We start from the raw sequence: 24,866 nt of genomic DNA, 5'->3' as shown, positions 1-24,866 counted from the left end.
AACCGTGCTTTAGAAATTCTAAAACTGATATAGATATTAATTGCAGGGGGCTACACGCCTTTGAGTAATTAAGGAGCGTAACAATAAAGGTTAAGTTAGCTATTCACTATTAGTTATCCAGCCTGCTACTTAGCACGTCTTAACTGCATTTTGATATATTATACCGCTGGCAATGCTCCTTCCTAAACAGCTTTCTTGTAATTCTAAATTTCAAAATGCCTATTTAAAAAAAATTGTGTAAATCCTTAGGTGAAACACCCTGTGTAGAGGAGTGATGAACACAAAATTAAGGCCGAAGGAAACAAGGCGCACCAGCAGTGTAGCAGTTCCGCGCAACCATCGGCATTTTCATGGTTGCTAACAGTCGAACTTGTGTGAGATATGCCTAATGTCACATCTGAAGCTAATATGCGGCAAAAGTGAGCAGTTGTGGGGAAAGCACGAATTGAGCGCAGTGCTGTGTGTGTCTAACTGTAGCAATGTGAAATCGCATAAGCCGGTCACCGGACAATTGTAACTCTTTTCTTTGACTGGGCGGCTTTGTCAGCACTTACTCCTTCTCGGGCTTGCAAAAAGTTTCCCGTGGCTATCGTTCTCGGGGTTGCGTGAGCGGAACTGCTTGAAAAAAATACCGTGACCCTACCTTGCACAGATCAAACACGATCCATGGCTCTAGCCCCGCCGCGGTGGCTCAGTGGTTAGGGCGCTCGACTACTGATCCGGAGTTCCCGGGTTCGAACCCGACCGCGGCGGCTGCGTTTTTATGGAGGAAAAACGCTAAGGCGCCCGTGTGCTGTGCGATGTCAGTGCACGTTAAAAATCCCCAGGTGGTCGAAATTATTCCGGAGCCCTCCACTACGGACCTATTCGTTCCTATCTTCTTTCACTCCCTTCTTTATCCCTTCCCTTACGGCACGGTTCAGGTGTCCAAAGATATATGAGACAGATACTGCGCCATTTCCTTTCCTCAAAAACCAATTATTATTATTATTATCCATGGCTCTATTTGCTTGAGCTACTATTGGAGCGTTAAATATTAAACCATCATCGCAAAGAGAACGTGACAAAACATGGCGGCGCGGCACTCTCGTTGTGAGCTTGTCGTGCCCATCCGGTTACATTCTATCGCTACCTGATCATTTACGAAAGATTTTCGAGACGTATCTTAAGTCTGGTAGCCATTTGCATAGACAATATTTGCAAGACATTAGTTGTATTGCTTTGCGTATATATTTGCGCGCGGAGTAATGTGATTTTTGCACAGCGCGCCCAATGTGCACCGAATCCGTTGCTTCACGATGACTGCAAATATATTTTTTTAACACAACGTCGCACTGCAACTGTACCTTCTCGCAAGGATACTGACCCGCCTGCGGCCACCAGCAGCCTCAAACTCCTCTCTCTTCGTAACTGTCCGCAGGTCCGAACGAACAGAACCGCACTCGCCAGCGAGATATTGCTCGTCCGCACATCTGAAATGTCCAGATCCGAAAGGTGAGCCCCCGTGCCCGATTTTGCGGCACGCAAGTGCCAATCACTCTACAAAATAGCGATGTACATGGCGCTAGTAGATTTATTACAGCACCTGCCTGGTAGATGGAGCCACTTATTCTGCCTGAGTGCGCACATTTTATTTCCCAATAAATTGAACTGCGACTCTGTCCGCACATGTCTAACGCTGTCTTTGGCTGAGCCGCACTGCCTCCGTGCAGGTGCTTAGGAAGTGACGTCAAATACTACACGAGAGGCATGTCCACTTGCACATCAGCCGAACGGGCGAAAACATTCGCAGTGCGCCGTTGCTTTTTCTGCCCTCTTTTCATCGTGGCTTCCGAGACCCTCGCTTACCTCATAGGCTATTACGAGCGCCCGACGCCATCGACTGCAGTAAACAATTTGTACAGTTAGCAACAACCTCTTCACTAACAGCCCGCAGGACCGGCGTTCATAGAAACGGTGGGAAATGCGGGAACCGCGAACATGCCAATGATATACTGCGATTGTACTTGTGCAGGTTTGCAAGACGCAACACCATGGCGTTATGCTTGCCGGCTTCGATTCATACGCTTTTGAGCAGCTGGAGTAACTTCCGGAAATATCCTCCGACGATTCTCAATCCAATCTCAGCTTCCCAGATGGTCGCTTTATTGATATATATCTTTTAACCTTTGCTCGCGCTTACAAAAAATACGATATCATAAAGTGCAGGCATGCCTGAAGATCCGCATCTGCCGTTCGCAGCACTAAAAATATTGACAAACCTTTAATTTTTTCATAAAGACAAGCCACATGGCTCGCCGGCTGGTTCCTGCGTGATTACAGCGCGAAGAAATGCATTTAAGCCGCTACAATATTCTACTGTCAAGCCCAGCTTTCCGGGACATGGCCGTTTAGTTCGGAAAACAGCCACCACGGGCCGCATGACCCTGAACACCTCCTTCCTTTTTTTCCCTTTCCTGTCTCGCAAAGACCTACTATAGTGTCTAGAATATCCTACTAGTGTGTCGAGCGGAGCGCTCTCTCAATGGAAAAGTGTGGCAGCGCGCGCTATGCCTTCCAACTTTGTCCGCGAGGGGCGCTGCTCGTCGTAAAGGTGCCGTCGCTGCCGGACATGCCGCAGTCGCTGCAGTTGCATTGGTCGTGCGCGGTGTGGATTACAGAATTTTGGTCGCATCTACGCTGTTTTCTGTTGTTTTGTCCGTGCTGTTACATGTGCGGGAAAACCACAGCGACTAATGATGCTAAAGTCGAAGCATCAATGCCGGGAAAAAACATGTTTCGTGCCGCTCTGTCGGAGTGGCTACCGGTCGAATCCGGGAAAGGCTTCCAAGTTCCGTGTGTCCTCGGACCCAACACGTCTTGCGGAGTGGGAGCGGCTGATCAAAAGACAGGACCGCAAGTTGACTCCAGCGTGTGTTGTCTGCGAGAAACATTTTAAAGACTGCCACATCGAGAGACGGTGAACGGTGTAGGCAACGAGCTCGCCAGAGATAGACCACGTCTCATGCCCGATGTCATGCCAGCAGTATTCGACAACTATCCGAAAAGCCTTCAGCCTAAGAAGACATCGATAAGAAAAGGGAGGAACCTGTGTGACCAACCTGCCGCTATAGGGCAAACGCGCAGTGCCGGTGCAGGCGTCAGCCATGGACCGTCAAGCACGCTCGACGAAGTTTCCGACGAGCCGGCAGCAACAGAGCAGCCGAGTGAGAACTGATGGCCGCAGCAGCAGATGGGTTGTATTGCTATTGAAGATCAGCATCCGTTCGACTCAGTTTGTATCTCTGCAGAGACCAAAATATCTGAAGCACCTGCCGGCTCTGTAGCCTACGCACGTTATGGAGCGGAGAAAAACAACTTTGCCACTTTGTATATAGAAAGAATGGTAACATTTGGAAGCTTGATGACAGAACGCAGCCTTAAGCTTGTAGTCGCTACAGTGTATTTTCTCGGAAAAGAAAAAGCAAGCACGTGCTTACAACAAGCTCTATTTTCGATCGGTTTTTACTGTATTCCAGATTTGCAAATAAGAATCAATGGTACAATCACCATTTTCTTTTGTTCTGTTACAAAGGGAAGCACAAGCTCATACACACCTGCATAAGTTGTGTGAAGCAAGCTGTGATTTGAAAATAAAACCGATGAATAGTGAGACCTATTCCAACTGCTTGTGTTGATCGTCGCATGCGATATTTGAAGACGGAACCCGTGGTGGGAAAGAGCGAGAGTGCCCTGCTTTTCTTTTACCTATATGCGACGCCATTCCGGGCTAGATGTTCTGCTCGCCATTGAGAATGGGGGCCACGACTGGGTCTTTCCACCTGGACAGAGCTAGCCGAGCGCTCACTCAGCATGAAGGTGTATACGATATCCTTCACCCGCGATCGCAACGCGTAGATCGCAATCGAATGGCCCCTAGTCGAATAAAATCTCGATCGGAAGTTTCCTTGTAGCAACAATGAGTCCGTACCATACTCGATTGTTCAATCACAACCACGTAATGCAGCCAACGCATCAACTTTCGTTGCTTATATCAAGTTGGGTACCTCGCTGAATATTAGGCAGTCAATATGACTTCTGCTTCAGTCCTTCTGCGGTTCACCACAAAGAATAAACGAATAAAAATTTAGCAAACTGGACCTGGTGGTACGTGTCAAATGCTTCGGCAAGCGCTGTTTCAGTCCAGGATTTTATCCTGGTAATGCCAGGCCGGTAAGATTGTCTGCAGCCAGTAGTGTTATTATGTAAAAAGTTCTCTCAGAGCGTTCAGAGACAGACTTTCGTAGTGAAAAGCGCAGCGCACCAAAGCCAGCCTTGCCGCACCTACGCTGCCTCGGCAGCGAACGCGGCGTGGTGGCACCTTAGCGACTGGCAGCGCCAACACGCGGTGGCCGCAGGAAGGCATCACCGCAGCGGCCACGCGAGCGTGTGCCCTCCGCACACTAGCAAGTATATTCTAGGCACTATAACCAGGGGTAGGTCTCTCCCTGCTGCTAAGAAAATGACGAAAGCTTTGGTTTACACAATAACCTGTTTTGGCATAAGGTAAAGCACAATTCCAGAAATGCAATTCTGTCATGACCTTTAGTTTCCGACACGCCTCTTCTGACAACAGGGGACAAAGACGTGAGCGTTGCACGTGATCACGGATCCTTGACCCTGTCTAACACTGGTGTAAGAAAAGTGAGGAAAGCTTTGGTTTACAAATCAATCTATATCGTCATAAGTTAAAGCACAATTCCAGAAATACAATTCTGTGGCGAAGTTTAGTTTCCGACAGGCGTCTTGTGACAAAAGGGAAAGAGCTTGAGCGTGCCACTTGGTCACGGATCCTTGACGCTGTCTTCATGCCGGCTTGTTCGATGGCGTGCTATCTGGCTGGCATGCTATAAGTACGATACTATCGGGATGCTGAACCACATTCGTCCATACTCTGCAACTACAGCTTTTGTTTTCTTTCCTTGTCGTTGCTTGATTTACCAAAGCATGCGATAGTATTGTTCAGTGAAGTATACTTAGATTTTTACGCGACCACCGGAATAAACGCTGTGACAGGCAGAGTAACCTGCGAACTGGAAAAAGCTACAATCAAATAATACAAATTCATTCGAGTACGGGCTGTGAGGGACAGCGCACTGAAGCCTCTTGGAACTAGTTCGACCCCCTGGAGTAAATAGCACGGGCGTTGTTGCATTTAGCGTCCGCTGAAATGTGGGCATAGCGGCTGGGTTCTGAGCCAGAATTACATCGCTCGGCGCCATGTCCAAGACTTTGCCGCCCCCCTATCTCTCTCTCTCTCTTTGAGTGTATTTGTGGGACAGTTTCCTTTTGATTTTTATGGCCCGTCGTAACGAATGCATTGCTGGGGGCACTTCTAGTTTTCATAATCTTAACTTTAACAATGTAGTATTTGTATTGGCGTCGGCAGGGCACTTAGTTTATCTTCATTTTACTTCGCCCTTTAACTTATGCCCCTTAACATCGTTTGACCTTGCTTATGGCGAACAATTTTTTACACGTTTTCATGGTAATTTGAGGATGAAGATGAATCGTAAAAGCAAGCTACTTGAGGTAACGCAAATCATCTCTTATAGTGGTAAAATAGAAATATTTAAGTTAATACAGCACAGCCTCACCGGACATATACAAACGCTCCTCAAAGGAGGCTCTCAAGCCAGGGGCGTCAGCCGATATCACATCACGGCTAATCCTGTTAATCCGTGGTTAATCCTCTTGAACCTGGCGGCCCCCTGCGACGTCACTCTGAGAGGTGCGGGCCAATTAACTGCGATATCATGACAATCGGCTGACGCAGCAGTGTAGCGACGGACAGTGTTGTAAAATGCTACAGCCACCATATTTGCCTTATATATCTAACATGGTGAGCTGCGTCTTTGATGAGGTCCCACATAAAAGCGCTTTTTCGTAGGACAGAATCTGAAAACATTAAAGTCAACAATTCATTCCCAAAAACGAAAAAAAGTTGGTAGCTTGTTGTATATCTAAAAGGGAAGTTTCGCACCTCAAAAGGGAAGCCTAATTTCTGCAGTTGTATCCCACAGATAAGATCCTGGCAATACATCATGCACGCATATTACAGAAGTCTTAATGAAACAACACCGAAAAGAAGTCGGCAATAGCTGTTGTAATAAAAGTACGAATTGTGATCATGAGTGAAATTGTTCATTCATACTAATATATTTTGTAGGTATTGAAACGAGCACATTTATTAAAATCAGTACATAAAAATAAAATGTTCTGAAACCAGGTTTGAACACTATCTGCAAACTCCAGTCAGACACTTATATCCGCGAATACTTTTTGATGCCGGCTGTTTGAAGGCCGCTCCGCTCTTTCAAACTAACAAGAATCGCTAAAATTCAGAAGAGGTAGCTTTCAACTAAGACATATTACATTCAATTCAATTCAATTTTATTTTCACCAAAATAAAGTACACAAGGCGAAAAAGGGGGTAGGAGAAAAAGCTGCACAATAGCAGCTTGACAAAGCTCCAACCACCCTGGCAACAATGACAGCACTGTAACAGTTCAATATTTTGTTCATTTTACAAGGAAAAAATATCACAGTGAAAAAGAAAGTATAAAAGAGTAGTCTCGAGTTACACTAATGGTCGTTAACAAACAACTGCATTGCGTCAGCTTTGTTAAGTGCCGTAACGTCTATATCCTGCTTCGCGAAGTCATTGAGTGGGTGGGGGAGTGTGTATCCAATGCGTTGGTGGCCATAACCTGTGCGCGTGACATGAACTTTCCAGGGCAGTTTATGGCGGTGAGGGTATACGTATTCTTGTTTGCGGAGATTAGCGGGTGAGAGAAACGTATCTAACTTGCCCTGTATCGCTCTAGAGTAACTTTTTATTAGTTTGTACTTGTATATGTTATCGGCTTTAATTATTTTGTATTTGTAGAACGGAGGTTTAGTATGCGCGTTGAATGGAACATTTTATATTGCCCTTACAGCTTTTTTTTTGTATTAAGGTTAGCTTGTTTAAATTTTGTGCACTGGTGTTTCCCCACACCAGTGTGCAGTAGCTGAGCACGGAATGGAGCAAGGAATTATATAAAAGCTGCTTAATTTTGACAGGAAGTAAATGGCGATTTCTGCTGAGAATGCCAACTTACTTTTGCGCTTTTGAGCAAAGATTATTGACATGGTCGTTCCAAAGCATGTGTTCAGAGAAAACAACTCCAAGTGTTTTCATAATGTCTCTCTATTAATTTTGTATGGACTAATGATAATGCTTTCAAGCATTTCCACACATTTACCGGGTGCACGGAACAAAACACATTTTGTTTTTGATTCATTTAATAAGAGGGTGCTATTCTCAGACCACTCCTGAAACCGAAGACAAACTAAACTTGCGAATGGTAGAATATCGGTTATATGTTTTCCACTAAAAAAAATATGTTACAATTATTAGCGTAGATTACAAATTCGGACAAATTATCAATTAGCACTAGATCATTTATATAAAATAGAAAATGGAAGGGACCAAGGATGCTGCCTTGTGGTACACCACTTTGTATAGATCGAATTTGTGACTTATGGTCATTGATTTCCACGAACTATGAGCGTGAGGATAAGTATGAACGGATTAGTCGAGTGGAGGTACCACGGAAACCACACTTTTCTAGCTTGTCTATTAATAGATTGCAGTTAACACGATCAAAGGGTTTGCTGAAATCTATATAAATCCCCAAAGTCATTAGTTTATTTTTTATACTTTCTAAGATAATGTCTTTTTGATTCAGCAAAGCACTGTCTGTGGAACGCCCTTTCCTGAATCCTATAACCTTAACTTGTTTATTTCGGTTCATGAAATATAAAAACCGAGGACATACAGGCGAAAGGTGTTGCAAACACCTGACAAGGGTCTGTAGTCCTGGGCCTGTAATCCAAACTGACATTCAGTTAACAGACTTTTTTTAGAAAAACTATTCATGCAATTGTTAATTGTTTTTTCTAGCCCTTTAGAAAATATTGTTAAAATGGAAATCAAACGGTAGTTATTTATACTGTTTCAGTCACCTCCCTTAAGAATTACGATAACACGCGCTAATTGCCTGTTCTTTGGAAACACACCTTCTGAGAGTGCTGAATTAAATATATGTGCTAGCAAAGTTGCAATATGATCAATTACATATTTAATAGGCCTTATCTCTAAACCATCTGCGTCTGTGCTACGAGTGTTGTTAATGCTTTGGAATACACTACTGACTTCGCTTGCACAGGTTGGCTGAAGGAGTATGCGTTTAAGATTTATTGGTATTTGAGTGGTTGATCTGCTACGCCCGCTGTTGCCGCCTATTTTGTTAAAAAAATTGTTTTAACAGTCGGAAAGTTCTGTTCCATGTGTCACTTCGTCATTTATGATAAGGCTTTCAATGCACGGGGTGCTCGTTGGGTTTAATAAGTTGTTTAATTTCTTCCATACTTTTTCGCTCTTCCGTAGACAGTCTATGTCAAAAATACGGCGGTAGTAGTCCTTTTTTAATTTCTCTTTTTCGCTGTTCAGTTTATTACGAGATGCTTTGTATTCGTGCCACTTTACTGAATCGCGTGTCTCTATGAAACGCTGATAGAGATTGTTCTTCTGGTTTACTTTCCTCATCCCTCATCAACTCCCGTGTAATCCATGGGTTCCGAGCCTTTCTAGGCTGACAATAAGGTTTAAGAGGGAAACAATCAGCATGTATTGCTTCGAATCTGGCTAAAAATGTTTCATATGCTGTGTTCGTATCTAAAATGTCAAAAATATCTCTCCAGTCAGTCTGTCTGATCATTTCCTTGAAATGTGCTAATGCTTCAGGTGATATGGAACGATGCATTCTCAGCTGTGTCTGTTTACACGTGCGCTCTTTGCATCGTAAGAATAAAAATATGGGGAGGTGGTCGCTAATGTCGCAGGTTAGAGCTCCTGACTTTACTATGTTATCAGTTGAGTTTGTAATGATTTAGTCCAGAAATGATGACGATAATGAAGTGAATCGTGCTGGTACTGAAATGACATTATAAAAACCATTGTACTCGAGTAGTGATTGAAATTCTATGCCTTGGGTAGACGTTTTAGATAGATCTACATTAAAATCCCCTCCAATTGTTAATTTATAGGCCGAGTAATTTATGTAAGAAAGGAAGCGTTCAAAGAACTCGAAGAATTAGCTAACATTACCGGCGGGAGGGCGGTACGCCACTGCAAACAAATTTTATCCTTTTTCACGCTAAGTATTTCGTATTCATCTGTGATAAGGCTATATTCATTTAAAATTTCACAGTGCGATAACAACGTTATTATTGACACGCCGCCTCCTCTCCTGTCTATGCGATTTAAACAGAAGTGATGATATTCGGGTGGCACAAAATAGTCAGATTTTTGGTTGTACCACGTCTTCGTAAAAAAAACGGACATCAAAGTTGCAATGGCAAGATTTAAGCAATGAAGATATGTCCTCCTTTTTTGACTCGAATGATCTCGCAATCGAATGCAGGTGTTTAAGACACTTGGTTGTGTTGTTTTGTTTGATAAGTTTGGCGATGTCTTCGTGAGAAGTGAAAGCACTGGGCATTTCTGTTATGAACATTGATAAGTATCAGAAGACCTTCCTACGCAGAAGCATCGCCGTTCGGGACGACTGCTGGTGACACGGTGTCCCGCGCGTCGCTGCTGATCTTGTCTAGATCAGTTTCTCGAGTAATCGGAATGACTGGGGATAACGCAATGCGCCGCGCAAAGATGGAGCCGTGTCGTTTCCGTACGAACTTCCAGCCGTGCTCGTACTTGCGGGCCATGCCAAACAGTTTTTTCGCAGCTGGGAATAGGTGTTCGTTTATGAAAATGGGCTCATGTGAAGTGGGGTCTAGGGTAGTATTTGTTAGTAGTTTTTTTTAGCGAGCTGAAGAACTTCGTCACGTTTTTCACGGCGTTGAAATTGAACGATAATGTTTTTCCTGTTTGCATCGTTGGTCGGCACCCTGTGACACACATCAATGTCATTCCACGTGATGGGTTTGCCAATTACTTCACCAATTTTCCCAAGCATCTGCTGAAGATTTTCATTTGGCTCCTCCATAATTTATTTTATTTCTATGCTTCTGTTTCACGAATACTGTTCAGACCTAAGGAGTGCTGCTTGAGTTTCCGCCAGGTCCTTCTCGGCCTTGAAGAGGTTTTGCTGAAGCATTTGGTTCTCCTTTTTTAGCTTTTTTGTTTTCGCTCAAGCTTACTTTAAGCCACTGGTTTGTCCCATCAAGGGACTTGCTCATGAAGTCCATGCTTTTTTTAATTTCGTCAACAGAAGTTTTCACATTTCTCATTTCGGATCTCAAACTACGTTCAAGTGCTTCCTTCAAGTTTTTCAATTCTGGCTTCACTTCCTATCTAAAATCCAGAAATAACTTGGCAACTTCTTTAGCCATGTAAAAAAAATAAAGCAATAACAGCAGGCTAGAGAACACTCAATACACTCAAGGCAGCAGTGAAAGCGAGAGAAATAAAACCAGATTCCCAAAACTGATCAGCGCACTAACCTGCAGGGTGTAGATTTGAAGTTCTTCTGCATGTGGCGCTGCCACTGCTGCCAGTGAGCAGATGGCTGTCGATGTCCGAGCTTTATAGATGTCGGTCGGGTGTCTCGGGGTCCAGATTGTCACGTGGCCCGGCTAAGAGCGCTTGACACGATGATCAAAACAAGTATGCAGGAATGGCTAGCTGATGACACGATGATGATTCCCGTGCTTGATAGCAATGCTTTCCTGTCGAGTGAAAAACTCCCGCGGCTTTCCTGCAGGGTGTAGATTTGAAGTTAGCTTCTGCGATCAGCGCAGTCACTGCTGCCAGTCGTGATCGTGATCACATGCGCAAGTAAACTTTTTTAATAATATCGCAGGGCTGACAATTTGCAAAGTCGCTCCACGACGAGCGTATATGAACACCCGCGAGTACTTTAGGTAGCTGCTTTAATGTTCATCGTAATAACCTTCTTTATTTAGAACTCCGGTAGAGACACTGGGTTCGAGCTCTGACATGTGTTCTTCTCTACAAGGCTTAAGTCACTCGATAAAAAGGTATCAAAATGGACGCAAAGTCACCAGTCCGAACCATTCCTGCAGCGTAGCTCGCTACCGGGCGACATCTTTCATATTTTAGGCAATATCAGGTTTCAGATTAAAAGGCCCCAGGAAGCTTCTTGATCAAAGCTATGCCTAATCGTCACACACCATTTTAAGCACCATATGTCAGGGTACATAAAACCAGGAAGCATTTTCGATACCTGTCCGTGTTAAGGTCGCTATATAGCTCCAATGTCTGAAAAAATGAGCAAAATTTTGCCCCCTTCAGTAGGCGGCATCGTATAATATTCAAATGCACTGGGAAGCTCGTGCACTAACAGCACAGAATTGAAACCTGGGCACATTTCTCAGCTAAGTGTTCATTATACAAATCCTTAAGCATTTTTTGTAGGTGCTTTTGTTCAGGTGGTTTTATTATCTTTTTTGTACCCATTCCCATTCAACTACGCGCTCCGCCGCCGCCGCCATTGCCGGCAGATGGCGTAAGTAGTAGATGTCCCCCTGAAAGCTGGGCATGTCTTTAAATTATGCCCACATTTAATGCTTAGATTTTTTTTTTGCTCTTGGTCGATGCTTCCTATCGCGTCGTCTGCCCACGACGTCCGGTCAGCGCGCGCTGTACGACGGGATTGCACCGCGCCCCACCGGCTCCACCGTCGGTCTCCACGGTGGCGCGGTGGCGCGCACTCGAGTCGTGCTCGTCCCAGCCGAACGTACGGCACTACACCAGTGGCATCCAGCCGAACGTCTGGCACCGCACGAGTGCGTGCAAAACTCCACGAGTGCCGTCCGCCGAAGACACCACAACATTTCTCTTCTCAGCATTTGCTTTTTGGAGACCGTCACCACACTCAGCAGAGCACTTCTGAGGCATTAAATCGAATAAATAAACTAATTGGTTTCAGAAGGAGATGCAGAGTCCTGCTTAAGACAGGAAGGGGTTCAGGACTGTGAAAAAAGATCTTTGCTGCTTTGCGCTACCCGCCGCGGTGGCTCAATGTTTAGGGCGCTCGTCTACTCAGGCGGAGATCCCGGCTTTGAACCTTGCCGCGGCGGTTGCGTTTCGATGGAGGCGAAACGCAAAAAAACCCGTGTGCTGTGCGATGTCAGCGCATGTTAAAGTTCCCCAGGTGGTCGAAATTATTCCGGAGGCATCTACTATGGCACCTATTTCTTTAATTTTTTTTCACTCCCTCTTTTATCCCTTTCCTTATGGCACGGTTGGGGTCAGATCATCATCTGCTTTGTTAACGGTCATTGCAAGACAAAAGTCCCTCCCATATCACTCCACTTTATCCCCTTCTGTGGCTGCCTTATTCCCGCAGACTATAATGTCATCAGCCTACCGGCTATCAGCTGCCCCTTGCGGCGCTTGCTTACTCTTGAGATTCGCTATATTACCGTGAAGGACCATCGGTTACCTTGCCCTGACATTAAAATGACCAGCGTAGAACCATTCCGTCCGGATTTCAACGAGGATATCATTCCTTTACGTTTTCTCCCAGATACACTCTCTCTCTTCCTCGCTCTGAACGTGACCCTTAACATTTTCCTTACCATAGCTGTCACCGAAAAACAGCGCGCTTACACGGTACAAAGAAAGCTTAGACACACACAAACACACCTCTAAAACACAGCACAGACACAGAGCGTCTCATCTTTCTTTGTCTCGCGTAAGCGCGCAGTTTTTCGGTGAGATCTTGTACCAGCTGGCCCGGCAACTATCCTTAATACCATAGCTCGCTGTGCTCTCCTGAATTTATGTTCAATCCTTTTCGTTGTCCTCTACGTTTCTGCCCGATAATAAGTAGTTGCAAAGTACAACTCTTATACTTGCCTCTGGGGGGAAACTGGTAAGCTACTACTCATGACCTGCCAAACGCGCGTCACCCAGTTTGAATGGGGAATACAATGTGTCGTCGGAAACAATATTCGGTGGCTGGCTGGATGCAAGTGGTGTTACCAGACTGAAGCATTTCCATTGGCTGGAGAAGTGACACCACCATGTCGGAAGTCACGTCACTCCCAGTAAAGGCATTGATAATGCTTGTGCATTCCCCACACGGGATGGAACTAAGTGTCACTATGAATTTTTTATTCTCCATTACTTTAATTTTCGGGCTATGATCTGCGGTCGCTACCTGCCATAAGTAGATGTACATGGCTATCATTTCGAGTCATTCTCTGCGTATCAGTTTCCTTATGAGACAGTGTTTCCTTCTGAAACATTACGCGACATTTCTACGTATTAGTTCTCAAACCTACCTTTCTCCCTTGCGTGTCTAGGAACTCAATTATGCCCTCAAATTAGCCCCTGGATTACTTAGCAACGCAATGTCATCAGCAGTTCGAAGATTCAATTCAATTCAATTCAATTCTTTGTATTATCATTTCTTCAGTACAGTACATAACATCACTGTCTGGATCCTTAGCCAAAGGCTAGTTATGGATCCATGCAATAAAAGCAAAGAGATTAGTGAGGACAAATGATTTCTACTGCATGCCAAAATAATACACATAAGAATGGTGGAAAAATGCAAAGCGTACAAGCAAGATGGTTCAAATTACAGAAATACATGAGGGCTCATGACAAAAAAACATTACTAAGACATTGTCGTAAGCGCTTATTCCCTTCCCTCCGCTTTATATTCTGACCTGTAAACACGTGATTATTGGTTTTGGGGAGATAATGTCCTTCTGTCTGACATCATTTCTGGTTGGGATTTTACCACTTCGTCTATGGAAGCTATGCTCGCTTTGCAGCTGTTATGGATACCTAATACCACCTTTACCAAGGTTCTTCTCCACGTTCCTTACAAAATGCCTGCATGACTGTTGAGGTTTGGACTGAGTGAAATGCTTTGACGGGACCTATGAAGGCTATGCGTAGTGGTTGGTTATATCTAGGCATTGCTGTAAATGATCTTTGTAGTATACTAGCTCTCCGCGAGAATAATAATCATGTTTCAGCGTTGCAATGGTCCAGCAAATTATTATTTGACGAGTGCCTTCTGATCAAGAAGTCCATCGACCTGTTCTACCTCTAATTCAGGCAGGCAGCAGAATGTCGTCGCTCTTCCGCCGCGCACACCATCTCTCTATTTCCCGGGACCATACCATTCGTAAAATCGAGACAAACACACTGCTTATCACACAGGCAACAGTTTGTTTATACGGCTGCCGCTCTGACCTCACCTGCGCATGCGCCGTGAACTCAAGGCCGATCTTGCTCATGTCCCTTAATCCTACTGTCCTGCCACTCTTTAGGCCGCTTTCTACCTCCTCACTTACCCCCAGTCCTCAGATGGCTTGGGTGGTCGGCTCCTCGTAAAGCGGAACAGCTCGGCCTCACATCGCGGGTGAAGCGCACTTTAAGCGCTTTATTTTGGTTTCGATTTACCGTGTTTTACCACTGCTACTATTACTGAATACTAGGCGTTTCTTTACCCCCTTATTGTTGGTGTGAAAATGGTGTATACTTGAGAAACCCTTTCCGAATGCCAGCCCGGTTTTAAGGACTTAATTATAACGTTGGCCTTAGTAACTATGTTATAAGCAACGAGCAGTAAGCTGATCGGTCTCTAACATTGAGAAATTCGTTGACGTTCCCTTCCGTATGGATTGGACAATATTTGCATCATTCCAAGATTCCGGTGCGCGAGGCATTGGGATTATGGGGTGAAAAGGTTTTATAGCGCATTGCCTCCACCGCCTTCAAAAAATGCGTAGTTACCTGATTCTTATCAGCGGCTTTTCTCTTGCGCATCGCGTGTAAGGCCTTCTTTACCTTCTGCTTCCCTATGGGGAGGATGACCAATTCCTTTCCACCACTGTCCCCGGAACTGGAATCAATAGTGTTTTGTTTACTCTACAGATATGTTTACTATTCCTCGGCACTTAAATGTTCTTATCGATATTCGGAAGCACATTGCCCTTGCTACCTCTAAGGGCGTACATCTGATTTCCCTCATGCATAGCTTTCTCTTGACCGCATTTAGGCTAACTCCGTTCTTTGGACCATGCTCAATCCTCGTCAAAGTATCCTTATGACGTTTGTCGTGCGCTGATAATTAGGTTTGAGAGATCTGCTAGTACGATTCTATCTATAAGGTTAGAGTCTTTTATGCTTTGGCGCTTCTTAATCAGATTTTTCCTCTTCTGAGAGATCTTGCACGTATCCTGTCTAGTTACCTTACCGCCCACTTATATTGCATACTCTGTAATTATAGTTCTAAAATTACAATTCGTTGCTCGAACACGGAGGTCGTCGTCGGTGAGTAAAGCGGTATGTCTGTTTTTGAGAGATCTCCTGAACTCATCTACTATATCCGTTACGGCTAACTCATTTATATGCTCCTTTTACAACACATTTCACTATTCTATTTTGAAACGTAAGCTAATTTTAGACTTCTACTTCCTGTGGTCATTGCATCTCCTCTTTCCTTGCACCTTCACATCCTGAATGATGCCTGGATATGCGCACAATAAGAAGTCGGTTTCATTTTTAGTTTCGCCATTCGAGCTTTCCTATGTTCACTTCGATCTCTCCCATTTGCAGAAGAAGGAATTGAAGATTTCGCGAACTATTGCGATCTGCGAATTGTATTCATAGCTACAGCTTCTTACAGTCCGGGCAGACTTATATTCTTCTGCTTGTTTGTGCTGTATATCTCTTGCGACCATATCCTTTGCTTGCGCGAATTTCTTGGCTACTTTTCTTGGGAGGCGTCTTTAAGATGAAGGTGTTTGGAAACCCAGCGGCGGTTTCAGTAGCGATGTTCTCTGACTTCTGCTTCTCCGGGGATCTGCGTCTCTTCTTAGCATTGCAGCATTTTTAGTGGCTTCTTTTCATTGCGCAGGTGTCACCTTTTCTCACGAACGCTGTGGTACACTCTAAGCAAAGAGTAGCAAAAAGGGAGTTAGCTGTATTCTAGCGCACTCCCATTTATAAAAGGGAGTGCGCTAGAATACAGCTTACTCCCTTTGAACTCCCATATAGGCGTATTCCTGCTTAGAGTGTAGGTTCTAGTCGCCAGCGTTGAAGTCTTCAAGTCCTCCAGCCTGGAATGTCTGGGTAGTCCCGTGACGGCTCAGAGTAGCTGATTGTATAGCACCTTGAGCTTGTCGATTTGCTTTTGGATTGAGGTATAGGTGCACACCGACGTGTGTGTCGAACAATGAGTGAGGTTCCCGGGAGTGTTATCATTCTGGTGCAAGCTCCTCCCTTTCGTTTACAATTCTCTTTAATTCCGATTGGAATTTCGGAATCGATAGATGAATGGATGGAAGGCAGGAACGTCCCCTTTGCAGCAGGGTGGTGGAAATTGCCACCATGCTCGGCTTGTTTTCCCTTATTTTTGTTTATCTGCGTTGTAAATAGCTATTTAAATTCTCCATTTTCTTTAAATACGTTTTTCTACACTGATTACTTTAACCTCTCAGATTTCGAGCCACCAATCTTACGATTGATTTTTGCTCAATTCCACCGCAGAATTATTTTCATGACCAATGTTATATCTAAACCCCAAGGCCTCAGAAGAGTGACGATGCCTGCATCGACATCTGGTAAGATACCATCCCATTTCAGCATGAGGTGTTCAATGTGTTCAATTGTGTACAGATTTACCACACAGCACATGCGCTATCTTCTTCGTCAAATTTATTTTTGCAGCTGCGCTTTCTAATGCACCCTGACCTAGCTTTCAAAGAGTAGGGCCCTGGCTCTTGAGTAATCATAAAACGCTTCCTTCTTGATCTATCTTTTCCGGTATCGATATAGGTCTACACTAGCTATAAGATAACACTGCAGTGCTGTTTCGCGCCGACCGTGGCCCTGGTCGGAAGAACAAAGCTTCTCTCGATAATAACGCCCCCCTTACGCTGAGCTGCGTGGCGAGTCATGTTTTACATGTCTGAGCCTTAGTTCTGGGCAGCATTTAAACGAGCCGTCGTCTTTGACGTAGAAACGACATGACGTCACGCAGCAGCACGTGAGTGTGATGTCACCAGAAATTACGCCAGATGCTGGGGAAAGCAGGCAGAACGCCTCATCACGTGCGATAACAACCCTAGCCTTCCTTGCACACGTGAATTATTAACATCTGTGCCGCTGCGGACGTTATGGGCGCAGGCAGAACTTTGAATAAGGAAATGAAGGCGGTGACGTCTCTCCTGTTCTGTCGAGGATTCATCGGGACGAATAATCGAATATGAGATCGGCACTCAGGTGGGCCGTCTTGGGCGGCGAGTTTCTATCGGCGGCGCCGCAGCTCTGATAAGGAATGCGCTGTGCAGATCGCCTTAATTTGAGTTCGGCAATTCAGAGATTTCGTTTGTCGACGTTTAAACATTCAACCTCTTCGTTCTTTTTTTCCAGCTCCTGAAGTTGGCACGTCCACTTACCCGACTTAGCGACCAATATTCGAGTAAATGGGTAGTTTTTACAGGTCATCACATTGTGATGCCGGATTTGAGCTGCACTCTAGGCTACTGGCCTGATACCCGCGTTCTTCCACTAAATTCTGGTTTTTGGTTCGTGATGAGCTGTTCCGCTGAATGCCGCAGGGGCATGACAATCTCTTAACCACAGGGTCTTGTCTGCTGGGAAGAACAGCGCTGAGACGAGGGACAAAGAAAGAAGACAATAGAACCGGCGCTGTCAGCACTGGCACGAAAAAGAAACTCTGGGAAACGCGAAGTTCTGTGTTCGCCCGTTCGCCAGTGCTAATATCGTCCGAGTGAGTTTTGTTATCCAGTGAGCTTAATCCAAAATGTGTCTTGTGGAAAATTTTGGCCGCATGATGCCAGAAGGCATGAGGGTTCGAGAAGATTGCAGGCAAAGCAACCGAAGTAACACGTCGATGTACAGAATTTGTTGGGCCACTATGCCGAGGGTGACCGCGTTAAAAATTTAACTATTCAATGTTAGTTAACCAGCCGGCTAGTAACACGCCTCGCCTGTATTCTAATGCAGTACAGTGTGGACACTATAACACTGGAGACAGCGCCCTTCTAAATCAAAAAGGCTATTTTAAAAAATTGTGTAAAGTCCTAGGTAGAACACCTGCACACTGTATGTCTTTGCATATATAATATAATGCCTCGAAAATAATTATCAGGAATCATTTTTTTGCCTTTTGGATTTCTCGCTTTTCCAGTATCTCAGCTTACACCGAAAGGTGATGTGAGCCGTGTACCATCAGGAGATGGCAGCCGTGAGTTTAGGGCCTTCACTTTGCAAGCGATGCAGACCGAAAACAGTACTGCCTCTGATAGTCGAAGGCCGACATCTTTGTAGAGTGGGACCTACGGCTTTGTGCATTTTGGTGTTCTGCTGCTGGGCAAGAGCTCACAAAGACGATCCTGCTAGGGGGAGCATTATGTTATGAGTGTACGTTAAACATCAAGTGGTAGCAGTAATTTCTGTGTTCTGCACTTGTTGCACACCTTGAAGATGATGATTGGCGTTGGCGCAAAAATACTGAACATTACCTGTGAAACCAGAGTGGAGCTATTCGGCCCATGGCCTGCCGTACCATGCTAAGTGCCTTACATATACAAGCTCGTTTTTGTTCCGTTGGTCACAGAAAACTAGGGCCGGGAACTTAATGCATTCACCCTTATAAAAATAGTCTATAGACTTTTGTAGACTCTATTGCCTTTCTATAGATATTTCTTTTCTCTATTCATGGTGTATAGACTATCTATAGACGAGAACAGAAAACTGGGCGAGTTGGAATGGATTAATCTTTAAGCAGCGCGAAACACAGGACGTAGAGGAAGAAACACGAGATGACACGAGCGCCATGCGTCGTCTCGTGTTTCTTCCTCTACGTCCTGTGTTTCGCGCTGCTTAAAGATGTATCTATAGACAAAGTCTACTAAAAGTGTACGCCCATAAATCTATATATGTCTATAGACTGTTCATAGGATTTGTATTCACTATAGACTATTCATTAAGACTTGTTTATAGGAAGTCTATAGACTTTCTGGAGGGAAATCGATGAACAGTCTATAAAGTGTCTAATTTTTTTTTATGTAGAGGTACCTAAAATGCCTATAAATGATTTAAACAGGATTTTTGCGCGTGTCTGCCTTTTTGCCATTTTGCTTTTCCTATTTGAGCAAACTCTTTGCATATGAACACCTAAATCCGGAATTTAGGTCTTCGGTGCAGTTTTTATGTTGTGTGACGTCTGTCTAGGTACGGTGAAAGGCGCGCGCTGATGCACGCACAAAAGGCGCGGGTCTCGCCAAGCGTTTTTCTCAAGTGTTGCCGCTACCCGAACCGGCACCGTACAACGGGGCACCATGTACCTTAAGAGGATACTCTCACCAAGATCAGAGACGAAATTGGGGACCACTACATTTGGGTGTCAGTCGACGAAACCACAGACGCTAGCGGACTGCATATGGCCAACTTCATCGTCGGAACAATGAGCGCAGTGAAAGCCGGACGAGGAATCAATGCTCAGTGCAGATGTTCTTGAAAGGGTGAGCCATTCGACAACACCGCGTTTTTTTTACTTCATCTCTAGAGCTTCGATGGCCAGAAACTATTCAATATGAGAAGGTACTTTTGTCTGTCTCGGATGGAGCATCAATCATTTCCAAGGGATGAAAGGGACCAGCGCTTATATAGTTCAGACAACCGGCATTGTTCGTGCAATGCATCGTGTGGCCGAATGTGTCCGACCCTCTTTTCACCAAGTGGATGCGTCAGTGTCCAGCACAAAACAGGTGTTTCTTACATGGCCGTAAACAATTGCTGCCATCTGTGCCACAGTATCTGACATTTCTCTGCTGCCAAAGCCTGTTTTGACTTAATGGGGGACATGAATAAACGCAGCAAGATAGTATGCACGGAACTCTGAAGGGGTCAAATCTGTCTTTGAGGAAATTAATGATGACGCTGTATGTGTGATCAAAGGAAAAGCAATTTTCAAGGAGGCGAGCATGGAAAGAGAGCTGGCATGCATCAATGCAAATACCTCAACATTGACGGAAAGGAGGACAAAACCGGAAAAGGCTGGAATCTCAACAGATAAATCATTGGAGGCAGTCAAAGAGGTACAAGCAGCACTTCGGAGACTGGAAAGAAAGGGCGCTACTGCTTCTACTAAGACAGAACAACCGGTAGAAAAAAATAGAGTCCTTGAAGCTATATCCCAAATCAGAGATCTATGTGGAGGCGATACGGCCACATCACCTGAAAGCCCGAGCCCCTATGAACTCTCGTGTTTTATATTCGCGCAGCTAACATCATGGGATGTCGAATGAAGCTTTTCAAAATACAAAGTTATACTTAGTGAAGACAGAAGGCTCAAGTTTGACAACTTGAGAATGTGCTTTATTGTTTGCGCTTCAAGGACTGCGTAGCTCCGTGCTTGATTGACCAATTGTGTGCTGTTCTTTTGCGCTAACTGCCTGAACAGGTTGAACTCATCGCTTTTTAAAAATAAAAATCCAACTTCAGTTATTGGACAGAAAGTATCTATAAATCCATATGCGTTGGTAATAAAGGCGAGTTCTAATAAAAATGCCTATTTTTTGTTTATAGCGCCTAGTTTAGTATATTTAGAGCCTAATTTCCAGCCAATGTTGATGTTTTTTAGTGCCTAAATTTCCAGGCCCTCTGTGCTGCTTGATTGTAGAAAGACTCAGTGCGCTATTATTTTTGCTGTCTCTAGGGGCCGCTTCGACGGGACGTCTGCCACCGAGATCCGCTGCAGTTCGCAACAGGCGCCGCAGGAGCCGCACGCGGAACAGCAGAGTTGCCCGCAGCAGAGGTGCTTCACCGACAGCAGTGCCGAATACAGCAGCAGCTCCGCCGAGGCCATGTCGGCCACGCTGCAGTCAGACCGACGGCGGCTACTGGAGCAGCGCGTGGTGGGTGAACTGTCATAGACTCGCGCATTACAGCCACCAGCTGAGTGCTACCACGGAGAAAGGCTGAAGGAAAGGGTGTACGCCTTGTCCAGTCACCAACTATTTGGCGGCATGACCGAGTTAGGAATGCTACGTTCCCGCAGCCTTTCCTTATTTGCCAAGAAAATCTGTCACTGAGGAGGAGGAGAAAACTTTGTTCTATGCTGCGGTTTTGGGGCACCTTCAGATGTTTTCTCCTTGGTTATATCCCGATGAATCTTCTCTCTCGACCTCAAGAATTTTAGTCAATGGTTGGTTGCCCTCAGTCCAGGGCCCCGCTCGCCACTGCCGCCCACTGAGCTCGCTGTACCAGACCTTGCTGAACTTCACAGCGGTCGCTGAACAGCAGTGTCTCCCACTGCTGAGCATACGGGTTTTGTATTTTGGGAACAACGTCAATGTTTTTACAGGCCCATGCGATGCCCTATAGTGTGTGTTTTTCGGCGCAGCAGGGACATTTGTCCGCGTTTATCATAGTAGGCTGCATTTTGTTTAGTATGCGTAGGTTTGGGTAAGAATCTGTCTATATTTGTCTCCATGTGACAGCTTCCTCTCTGCTGACAGATTTGTGCGCCTGGAGATATCGGTTTCTTCTGCCTCTGTAGTTTTGTAGTATGGCCGAGTATTCCTTGGGTGTTTGCACGAGTTCCGCAGTCTCGTGGGATTCTCGGAAAGTATTGTATCCTCGAGCTATCGCGTCAACCTCTTTGTTCCCTGCCAGCCCCGTGTGTCGCTGTACCCACGCAATTTTGTGTATGGTCTTAGCGGTTTCTTCTTCGTAGTTTTCAATTCTGTCGCTCGCTACCAGGGGTGTAAGGAACGCGTGACGACCCATCCAACCATTAACCTAATTCCGGCAGGCTACTTGAGAGTCCGGAAGTATTGCTAGCGACCGCCCGTGTCTACAGCCCGCTGCCACCGCTAGATCAACGACTACTTCCTCGGCCTCTGCTACCGTTCAATCTCGCATAGACGCGCTGGTTATTTGGCGCAATGACGAATCGACCACCGTGGCCACTGCAATTTGGTGTCTCCTCTTCTCGAGGACACGTTGCACACACAGTTGAATCGTTAGGAGCGTATATTGTGTGGATCAATTCGCCCTCGCTTTTCTTCTCCCTCCTGGATGTTGAGGTCCATGTTCCTTGGTATTGGCGCTACCGTGAGGGACTTGCGACTATAGCATTGTCGCATTTAGCTTGTGAAAAGAGCTACGGGTGGAATATCGCATTTTAAACCTTTTTTTTAGCTTAGGAAGGCCGTTTTTTGTGAAACTGCCATCTTTGCAATCGTAACACACTAATCACATGGACTGCGCCAACTTGACTTTGTGCTGAGTGCCTTTTACGGACAAGGCTCCGAAGAGAAAGCGGAGTGCAGCGCACTGCTCGGAATATTAACCTTTCTTTCCTGCATGGTTTTGTGTTAAGATGATTTAGTTAAGAGCTGTCGAGAGCTCCCGTTTCGACCTTTGCACAGATAATGTTGTATAGGCATTGCTCGTTGCAGAATTCCGCAGATCCTATAAGTACGCAAGCGCAACATCGCAGGACTTTGTTCGTTTCTTAGCTATATCATTGCATTCTTGCTGCGGTTATACAGTCTCAACTTTGAAGAACCCTCCGTACAGACTGTCGATGTTTAAGTGACATTGATTCGCATGCCGGTGAAACAAAGAGCGGCATCCTTGAAAGGTGCAGGATGATTTGCCAAAACAACTTTTACATAAAAAAGTGGCTTCTTTACTGTAAATCAGAGACTCATGACAGCAATGGCAGCACATCTGCGCAGAACTACCCGCCTCGGAGTTGTTAGAAGTTTTACTAGGTTCTCCTTCGTGAAGCCTTGTCACTCCTGGAGTCTAGATTTATTTAATGTTACAAAACGCAACGCAAGTCCTTTTATTAAGCAGAATATGCTTTACAGGTAAGTTAAGCGCTCGATGGTCTTGTACAGGATCGTTGAGACAAGAAAGGAGGCAACTTCTGAACGTTCAGTCAGGACCGCTTGTTCGGCAGGAGCTGTCTTTCTTGATGGGCGAGCATACTGTTTTTGGCAGTGGCCATTAGTAATTTGGCATAGCGCCTGCATTGAGGTTTTTTTCCTACGTTTTGATTGAAAGCACTGCACAGAGGAAAAATGACCTTAATGCTGAGTATCCGTAAATGTCGATCCGCGGCATTTTATTTAATTTATTACAAACAGCGAGCAGCTTTATCGCATCGTAGATACCAGCTGTCATAGCACCCGCAGGGGAGATCTGCGTCACCCTGCAAAAAAGAGAAAATAGAGTCACAGTGAGTGGTCTGCTTTAAAAAGGCGTGAGGTTAGCTTCGTAGATTCGTTCCGTCAGTGTGTCGCCTTGCCAGGGTACGTCCCACTTGTTGAATTATGCACCACGTCTATAGCGAATGGATCAATGGCCACGTGATCCCATGATACTCCTGCCCGGGGTCCCTCGTGTTTTTGGCAACACAACATTATAAATTTCTCATCGGCTTGAAATCTTTTTGGAATGCGATGGCGCAGGTTGAAGTTGGATGCCGAACAGAAATAGATGTAGTTCTTTAGCATGCGCCTGTGCGGTTGGACTATATATAGGAAGCCTCCAGATTGTAGATATATTCTCGTACGCATGTACACCCATTACACATACTCTTATATGTTCCTTCTCAAGCAGGATACCACCCAGGAGTGCTCACTGCTGGTGCAGCAGCGCGGGGTTTTCCAGCAGCAGTCGAGGATCGTGCTGTCCGACTTTCACAGTGAAGATCGGAACGGACGCCAGTCTCCCGCGGCTTACCTCAGTCCCCCGGCTCCACGGTTCTGCCCGCAGCACGCGAACGCGGCCCATGACTGGTGGCATCGCAGTACGACGCCGCCCATTTAGGAGCACCTCCTATGATGCGCTTCAGCTGCGGCTGCTTCATGCCACCTGATCGCCTAGACCAGGTGGCCGTCGGCAGGCCCAGCCCGGAAGTAACGGAGCAGGACGTCGTCCCTGGTGCGCGTGGTGCGTCGACGGATTAGGATGCATCCGAGGACATCAGAGGACGTTGTGTTTTTTTTTATTGAGAGCTAGCAAGGCGCTGGCTTCTTGAACTCTGCTTAAATGTGTGACGCAGACTTATGTTGAAGAAAGTGAGAAATAAACTCCGGATACCCTTTCTGTCTTTCATGAGGAGAAAAGCCAGTGATAGCTGCAGCGTCTAGCGGACACGACAGATTAGCTCGTGTCAAACCAGCATAATCGACAGTCAACAACACAATGTCTTTCTCGTTGGTCAGAAGGTAACACGTCCTATTGAAAAGCTGACGTCACTGATTTTTTCCTATGATAGACAAATGCTACGAAAACGAAGCCGTCAACTGCGGAAAGTATTTCTTGTGCAGCTGTCGCAGTGTGATGTTAAAAAAATGACTCGCACGAGGGCTCCAGTTACGACATTGTGGATTGTATTGTGTCAGCTGCGGCTAACGCCGAGCTTCACCTGTTTGTCGTAATGGCTTTCTCTAGCTGTCTGGAACCTTGGAAAGCAAGTATATACGCAAAAAGAACAGCACCCCAGGACAGCATGTGTAACAGTTTAGTTGGGCCCAATCCAAGCTTATATTTCTGCATTCTCGACTACGTTCTTGAGAATGCCCAAATGGCAGTTGGCCTCCAGACCAAGTCTCGGAGGCCTACTACCATTTGGGCATGTCATGGGGGCTTTTGCCGAGCGTCCTGAAATGTACGATATAAAGGGAGGGCGGTCTCTATGTCTTGCCTTGTAAAAAGACCCCCCCCCCCTCTCTCTCTCCAGCTGGCTCCAGTATGAAAGGTACATGCCACATCCAACGTTTCT

General features: G+C 45.5%; 1 protein-coding gene across 1 annotated transcript in view; it reads left to right on the top strand.

Annotated features, from left to right (window-relative positions):
- The window catches only part of LOC144130344 (uncharacterized), a 76,169-nt gene extending 51,993 nt beyond the window's left edge, over positions 1-24,176 (top strand). Inside the window, exons 6-8 of the mRNA XM_077664276.1 lie at positions 1,421-1,494; positions 20,781-20,979; positions 23,699-24,176. Of these exons, the coding sequence (XP_077520402.1) occupies positions 1,421-1,494; positions 20,781-20,979; positions 23,699-23,908 (483 nt within the window). The 3' untranslated portion in view covers positions 23,909-24,176. The remainder of the gene's footprint in view (positions 1-1,420; positions 1,495-20,780; positions 20,980-23,698) is intronic.
- Positions 24,177-24,866: the final 690 nt, after the last annotated feature.

This window comes from Amblyomma americanum, chromosome 4 (genome assembly GCF_052857255.1).
Source record: "Amblyomma americanum isolate KBUSLIRL-KWMA chromosome 4, ASM5285725v1, whole genome shotgun sequence".
NCBI classification, from domain to species: Eukaryota; Metazoa; Arthropoda; class Arachnida; order Ixodida; family Ixodidae; genus Amblyomma; species Amblyomma americanum.
This window is presented reverse-complemented; position numbering and strand designations above follow the sequence as displayed.